At 39.4% G+C, this 8,420-nt stretch overlaps 1 protein-coding gene across 5 annotated transcripts in view; it reads right to left on the reverse strand.

The window, feature by feature from the left end:
* The window catches only part of Gcfc2 (GC-rich sequence DNA-binding factor 2), a 39,998-nt gene extending 37,057 nt beyond the window's left edge, over positions 1-2,941 (reverse strand). For all 5 annotated transcript variants that reach the window (XM_076833945.2, XM_076833946.2, XM_076833947.2 and 2 more), the window contains exons 1-2: positions 2,637-2,941; positions 445-573 (exon numbers count right to left, since the gene is read on the reverse strand). In XM_076833945.2, the coding sequence (XP_076690060.2) occupies positions 445-573; positions 2,637-2,907 (400 nt within the window). In that variant the 5' untranslated portion in view covers positions 2,908-2,941. The remainder of the gene's footprint in view (positions 1-444; positions 574-2,636) is intronic.
* Positions 2,942-8,420: the final 5,479 nt, after the last annotated feature.

An 8,420-nucleotide genomic window follows, 5' to 3' on the forward strand; every position in this document is an offset into this window, starting at 1 on the left:
TACACTTTTAATCCACCGTTTCTATAGCAGCACAGTTCACTATAACAAACACTAATCACAAATGACCATAAATTTAACTAAATTAAATTTTGCACTAGCCACATTTCAAGTGCTCGACAGCCACATGTAACTAATGGCTACTGTAGTAAATAATGAGGGTATAGAATTTTTCCATCATAACAGAAAATTCTGTTGCAAGTGCTGTATCTAGAACCTATAGAGAGTTTTAACTGTTTACCAAGCTTCAATTCTTAATTTGGCTTTCTTACTTAATACTTCTCCATCTTGTGGATTTGGATAAGAAAAGGTTGCAAGGCTACAGGGATACTAATTGATAGGGTTAATAAAGAAGTACTTCTCATTATAAGATTTATTATTATATGTATTTGTATATAAATATTTACTGAATAAAAGTTTTAACTAAAATTACAAAAAATTACAAACCTATTGATGAAAATTCTTTTTCTTCCAGAGAGCCAAAGCTGTCAGAAGATGAACTCTGATCATCATTACTTCCTGAAGAATGACGTGCTCCATCTTCTTCATCTGTTGAAAGATCAGCTCCTCTGGATTCTAACAGGACATTTTTTTAATACACACAAAAATAAAAATATGGGAATCAACAATTAATACAGCATTTCAATCCTATTCCATATATTTAAAGCAGACATACAGATCTTTCTCTATCTTCCAGTCTTTCTGAAACAACTGAATGATCTAACAAATATACAAAGACTTACCCTACTTGCATTATCTATATATATAATATTTCTAAAAGGACACAATGAGAAGAGGAACAGGAACACTGAAGGAAAATAAAAGGACAAAAATTATAGTAATATTTTGAACAAAAAAACACTGGTAGTAAATAGAAAAAGACAAAAATATCATTTACTATGTGCTAGACACATTGAAACCTGTTTCACATGATTTAATAGTCATAATTCTATAAGGTAAATGCTAATATTGGTGAGAGTACTAAGGAATGGAGAAAAGGCAACTCTTATCCTCAATTCTCCCTACAAATTTAACCATATTTTAGGGTACAAATAAAATAAAGGTCATCAAAACTTTAGATAAGGAGGTCATAACAATGACTAAGATCATGAAACTGAAAGACATTATGTTAAGTGAAATAAGTCAAACACAAAAAAGACAAATATGGCAATAACTCACTTATATGTGGAATCTAAAAGTTGACTGGAAATCATATAAGAGTAGAACATAGTAGATATACAATTTTATCTTATTATTTTTGAGGTACTAGGGTTTATACCTAGGAGCACTCTACCACTGAGTTTCATTCCAAACCTTTTAAAAAATATGATATAGAGTTTCACTAAATTGTCCAGGCTGGCTTCAAATTTATAATCCTCCTGCCTCAGTCTCCCCAGTAGCTGGGATTACAGGCATGAGCCACCTTGTTCAGCTCAAAGGATACAAAATTTTAGTTAGAAGTATAAGTTTAACAGATCTACTGTACAAGATGGTAATTATAACAATTTGTACTGCAACATACTGTATACTGTCTTGAAACTGCTGAGAAATTTTAAGTGTTCTCACCAGAAAAAAAAAAAAAAGGATAATGCATTAAGTTAATTAGGTCAGTTTAGCCATTCCACAGCATATACATATTTCAAATCATGTTGTATACCATAAGCTTGTATAACTTTTCTTTGTAAATAAATAAGTACATACAAAATCACTAAGATCACTTTAATGGGACTAACAATAGAAGGGAGAAAATTCTGGGCCCCCAAACTGTATTCCTTGTTAAGCTCTAAACTTAGACCAACACATTTTATGTAAAAATTATAAAGATGCTGGAAATTTTTATTTAAGAACTCAAGCCAGGCGGTGGCACACATCTGTAATCTCAGCTACTCTGGAGGCTAAGGCAGGAGGATTGCAGGTTCAGGCCAGCCTGGGGAATTTAGAGAGACCCTGTCTCAAAAACAAATACATAGATAAACTAATTTTTAAAACGTGGGGAGAAGGGCGGGGTTTGGCTGATCATGTAGCTCACTATTGAAGCCTGCCTATGCATCAGCACCCAAGATAGATCCCCTGTAAGTGAAAGATAAATACAATGTAGTCATTTTGAATTAATACCATTATGTGGTACAGTCCAGTGTTATCAATTTCTTTATGATAGACATATATATTACTTTTAATCTGTTTTTTAAATAACTGATGACTGACGAAGACAAGCAAGAGAGAATGTTTCAAATCTTGTCACTTGATTATTTTAATGTGCAGTTTTTAAGTATCCTTTTTAAAAAAAATGAGCAAGTTTCCAAAAGGTACATACAACTTCTATCTAACAGCATTAGGATTTAACTCCTTTGGGACGATGTGTATTATTCATAAACTTTAATAAATGTATTACAGCTGTAAATGGGGAGGGTCATCTGATAGTGCAAAGAGGAACCACTAAAATGTACAAGATTTCTTTTAACTGTCCCTCCCAAGGAGCCAGGTACGTAGATGCTGGCAGTGGGCGTGCGCTGGAAGGGAGGCGACTCAAGAGTGGCTGCTTGTCAGCAGCAGGACCTAGGAACCCCTAGAGAAGACCCCGCGACCTCTTCCCGCCCCTCGCGTCACCTCGGGAGCCCACAGTTTTCCCCGCTCTTCACCTTGGCCCCCTGAGCTGTCAGCGCGAGGAGCGACTCCGGGGGCGCGCCAGGAACTCGCCCAGACCCGACCCCGGCCCCGAGGACCTCGGGCCCGGCGGGGCAGTTCCGCCACCTTCGCGCGGGCTCCTCCGGAGGACGGGCCTTCCCCCTGCGGGCCCGGGGCCGTCGGCTCCCTGGGCGCCCCGGATTCCGCTGACGGATCCTCGGAGTCATCGCTATCGCTGGACTGAGCTTGGCGCTGCCGGAAAGTCCGTTTGGGCCTGTGAGCCATACTCCAGGCCGGATCTCCGCCCGCACGTTCGCTTTCCGTTCACGACAAAATGGGTTTTCGACATCCACGGCGGCGCGCACTCCCGCCTCTCGGGCTGCCCCGAGCGCGCGTCCGCGCCGCCAGTCAACTCGCGCTTCGCTTTACGCATGCGTAGTGTGCTTGCGTAGGTCTGTGCGACGAACTCGGGAGGACCGGTCGCAGGGTTCCCCAGGCCAAATCTGGGTGTGCGATCTGTCGACCGGAGATTCCCGCAGCCTCTCAGGCCTGAGTCTCACGAAGAGCAGCCTCACGTGCTCTCTCTGTGCAGATCCCATCCAGGAACCAAGCATTGTGCTAGCCGTCTCGGACTGCAGTGGGGTCCTTGTCTTATTCCAGATTTGTGTTTTGTGCTTTTTATTAGTTTCCTGATATATTGTTATGCATGTTCTCCGTAAGTAATACAGTGAAATAAAACCGACAAGAGTGCATGTGTTGGATTGGGAGATGCCAGTGAAAGCTAAGCAGCAAACTTTTCACATTAAAAATAAGTACACAGCAATTATAATGCAATTGATTCAAATATATGAATTACCAAGATCATTGTAATGTCATGTGTAGCTAATTAAAAAAAAAAAAAAAATCCAGAGCTAATTTGACCAAAAAAATAAAAAATAAATAAGTACACAGAGAAGCAAACATGATTGCTTTTAAGTGAAGGGACTTCAAAATAAAGGGTGTATCGCGTAAGAAAAAAAGGCATCACTCAGATGAACAAAGATAAACTGTTGAGGCAAATTTGTGATAGCGGAGATGATACTTGAGATGTGTTACCATAAATTGTGTTGTGTCCTCGGCTCTTGCATGAGAGGACTTCAAGCAGTACACAAAACTTAGTAAAAGTACAGCAAAGTTTATTAGAAGGGAAAGAAGAAGGGGAAAGATGTTGTTGGGGCAGGCCCCAAATGGCTGTAGTTAAGCTCCTTCCCCAAGGTTTCTGGTGTACTGTTATGGTTTTAGTGTGTAGCCAGGGCTGGGACCTGGCTATGTTGTAGTTAGCAAGGCCAGAAACACTCTAATTCAGTGTATATACTCAAGATCAAACATTAACTTGTGGGCACAAGCCCCCTTATGTAATCTGTTGGCCTTGTGCCTTCTTTGTTTGGCCTGCATATAAAAAGGGCCTATGGAAAAGACTTGGGGGCCAATGGGGACAAATGGGGGCAAAATGAGGTTTAAAATGGAACTGACTGGGAGCTGGAGCTGAAGCTGGAGACTGGAGGCCGTGGCCACCACTGAATAAAGCATGTCTATTGTCCTAGGTACATCTTGCATCTTCTTCCAACAGGCCTGAACCTTGTTTCCTGGGTCAGAGCCCCTTAATGACAGAGATTCTCAAAACCGAGAGTGGGTCTACTAAGAGGAGACAACTCACTTCTTTGTGAGCTCAATTTTGTTGGAGTAGGAGAGGAGGTTTCTGGAGAATCTTGCCAAAGCGCGACCTCTTAACTTTTGATGATGGTAGAATTGTATCCAATTTTTAGGAGTCCCTACTGTGCATCTTTCCATCTAAAGGCAACTCTGCAACTCTTGGTAATTTCAGCCTCTCAGCTTCCATGTTTTTGCTGTGACTGATCTGATTAAGGACTCTGCCATTCATGCTACCTTTCCCCAACATTGTGTTTCTCCAGCTGCTGCCTCTGTTCAAAAACCTTCCACAGTCATTCAACATTTTGTTATTAGAATAAGAAAGTAAATTATTGTAATGTTTGCTTTACAATCATCTTGCAAATCAGGTGGTTTCCATGTCTTACTTTGAACAAAATCAGAGCACCAAACCCAAATGTCAGTGATACTGAGCAAGGGCTTGCTGCTGAGGCTTACTGAAGCCAATTCAAAGGAACAGGATTTTTGCAAAAAGAAAAAAGCTTTATTGTAGAGCTAACTATCAAATAGGTCAGGAAAGAAACTCAGATCTGCCTCTGCATGGGGTTGGGGTGAGGGGAGAAGCTGCTTGATGATTTGCATAGGCTGGCCTCTTATCATGGGTTTCGCTGATTTTGTTAGCTGACCATGCTAAATTTGATGGTAGATTACTGACATTTTGCATGTAATTCAGAAGAAATTTCCATCACCTCTTAAGAGTGCCACCAGCTGGAGTCCAGGCCTCTTACATATGACCCTTTGGGGGACATTCCATTTTGGAACTTCAGCAGGGATTATGGCCCAAATCCCTACAAACCACCTGGGAATCAAGTGAACACAGAGATGCTGATTAAGCTGTTCTGTGAAAGGACCTGAGATTCTTCATTTCTAACAAGCTCTTGGGGAAGCCAAAGGCTGTTTCTTGGGGACCACACTTTAAATAGCAAGATCTTACAGCCCATACTAAGAAAACTGATTCACTCTTAAGAAACAATGTTATGGTTTGGATGTGAGGTGTTCCCAAAAAGCTCATGTGTGAGACAATGCAAGAAGATTCAGAGGAGAAATGTGAGAGTCTTAACCTAATCAGTGATTTAATCCCTGATGGGATTAACTGGGTGGTAACTAGAGGCAGGTAGGGTATGGATGGAGGAGATGATTAATTGGGGGCATGGCTATGGGATATATATTTTGTATCTGGCAGGCGGAAATCTTCTCTCTCTGATTCCTGATCGTGATATGAACTAAGCAGCTCTGTCACACTCTCCTGCTGTGATGTTCTGCCTCAACTCAAGCCCTGAGGAATGGAGCTGGCCTTCTATGGACTAAGACCTCTGTAATCTTGAGCCCTCAAATAAACTTTTCCTCCCCTAAAATTGTTCTGGTCAGATCTTTTAGTCACAGCAATGAAATAGCTGACTAAAACAAGTTTAAAAAGAAGTTTAATATAAAATTGTAATAGCACATCAATGCCATTATGTACTTCAAAATTTGGAAACTAAGTAGTCCTTAAAAAGGAAAACTAATAGGAACCTATTCACAGCGATTGAGATTATCTAAGGATGGCATTTACTCATCGTATCTCCAGAATGGTTCACCACCAGTCTCCAAAATCATTTCAGGTGTTTATCTCAGTTTGAAAGCTGGTCAGTAGGACAGAATGCACTCCCAGTTTTGCTTAAAACAAAACAAAACAAAACAAAAAACCCCAAACAGTTTATTTAAGGATAGTCTACATGTGAAGCTGAAGTTCAGAAGGCTGTGACGTCTCTTCAAAAGTAACCAAATCATGAACATGTCCAATGCAAAAACACTAGGCAGAATTCAATGATTTGGGGGAAAGTGGGATAGAAACTTAACTTTCTGTTGTAAAATATACTGATTCCCCAGACAAGGCTCTTCTCTTATTCATCATAATGTCTCCATTTCTGATCTAGTGCACAGGATGTACTGAATTAATGAGAACACAATGAATTAAATGTCGAGGATGGGGTGAGTCTGAAACATCTGTGTTCAATTACAATAATGAAACTTGAAAACAAATCACTATAACTTGTTAGATGCAAATATGCTAAAAGACAGGTGAGTGGACTAGAACGTAGCTGCGTGATACAGCACTTGCCTAGTATGCCCAAGGCCCTGGGTTTGATCCCCAACACAGAAAAAAATAGTAAGAGAGAGCATGCATGAGTGAAAGAAGTGATATACTACTGAGATAGATAGAAAACTCTCTGCTGTTTGAAACATCAACCAAATATTTGTTCCAAGGAAAAGAAGAATTGAGTTTCTCTAGGTGCTTGTATGGGAGAGGATCAAATAAAGAGAAATTATTTAATAAACAAGTAGGAATCCTGAGTTTTCTTCTCTGTTCCTAGGAAAAGCAGACTAAAGGCTATGGGGAACAATTGCCAGATATATATAAAAAAATTACAGGATGCCAAATAATTTCAGATAAGGAAATCATTTTTTACTGTAAGTACATCCCATACAATATATGGGGTATACTTGTGTGAGATATTTTAGAACCCTAGTCTAGGTTAAAGAGAGATATGCAGAATGTAAAATGATAGAGAAAGACTACAGAATCTGGAGTAGAGGGTGGGGTTGGTTGTGGTTCTAGATCCTGTGGAGAAATGTTGGTCAGTGAAAAGTTCCAAGTTATAGAGAGTGAGGGGATTAGGGGGGTTTTAAGATATGGTGGTATTTTCTTCTAAGTCACCAAAAAAACTATACTCCATACACAGTCTTAACACTGGTACAAATGAAGGGTTTGGTGGCTGAGGTCAGGGTGGTAGATATGGAAGGGCTGGTGGTCCATAGTTTTTGAGCCTTGAATATCAAAGGAGATGAAGTGGATCACAGGTGAGAAGCAGACACTGAACACACTGGCTTGGGAGTGGCTATGACATAGACCTGTTCCTCAAATGTACTAAACAAAAAAGCCAGTACTTAAGTGGATCTTGCCCCACTTGGTTATACATGGAGACTGGATCAGAGCAGCCAGATGCAAGTACTTTATTTCTCCAAACAGCTTTCCCAGGTATAGTACCCTATCCATATTTATCACTGCCTTATATAAATTCTCTTTCTTATGAATACTAGAATCTGCCCCTCCAGAGGATAAAGATAGTATCTCTTATTTGTCCTCTTACACTTATTTACAATGCTAGCTTATTAATTGATTGGCTGGTTATTATAAGATTTTGCATCATTCATTCATGTGATTTACAATTACAGTGTAACTGTTGGAGAAAATTGGCACACCCCAAATTCCCCAACTTCTGCAAATTCATATTGTATTTACCCAGATTGTATTCCCCTAAAGTGAAATGACATTTTAATCCCATTTGTCTTGCCATTTATTGGTGGGTGCTGAGCTCCCTCTAGTGAGAAATGTGCTGCTTACAGAATGATCTTATCGAATAATCTTGGAAATTGCCTTCTTCCTATTACAGAGCAATTATTTTGTCATTCTCTCTTATGAGCAACGAATGTATTTTCATTTTTAAGCCCACATATTTCAAACTTTATCAGAGGATAATGCTATGCCTTATCCATAAAATATAGAACTAGTTGATAGAACTAATTGTGCTTTCATTTTTTTCCCCCAGAATGTATTTTTCAAACTCTTACTTAATTAGAAATCCTGTTCGAGGACCAGGCAGTCATAAATCACATGGAATCTTGATCCAAAAGATCAAGTACTAGTAGCCAAATTAGTCTTAGGAGATGGCTTATTAGAAATACTTTTTGAAATCTTGGATTCTCAAGTATTGAGAATTTCTTCAATCATACATCTAACTTTCAGAATGAGTAGCATCTTCAAGCTGACACTCTTATGTGGCTGGACAAATGTATTGATTAACTGTCAAACCAAGGACCACCAGAAACAAACCTATTGATGAAGCAAAGTTAATAAGATCAACTACAGTCAGGGAGAACACCATCTTGACAGGGACTTCTAAGTGTCTGAAAATGAAGAACAGGACAGTGTATTCACAGGGTTTTAAGGTGTGGGCAGAGTAATTTTTATAAATTTTTATTTTATTGTAGTCAGAGCACTTAACATGAAATCTACATTCTTATTAAATTTTCAAGTGTACAATGTTTCA

The sequence above is a fragment of the Callospermophilus lateralis genome, chromosome 14, assembly GCF_048772815.1.
Source record: "Callospermophilus lateralis isolate mCalLat2 chromosome 14, mCalLat2.hap1, whole genome shotgun sequence".
In the NCBI taxonomy this organism is placed as follows: domain Eukaryota; kingdom Metazoa; phylum Chordata; class Mammalia; order Rodentia; family Sciuridae; genus Callospermophilus; species Callospermophilus lateralis.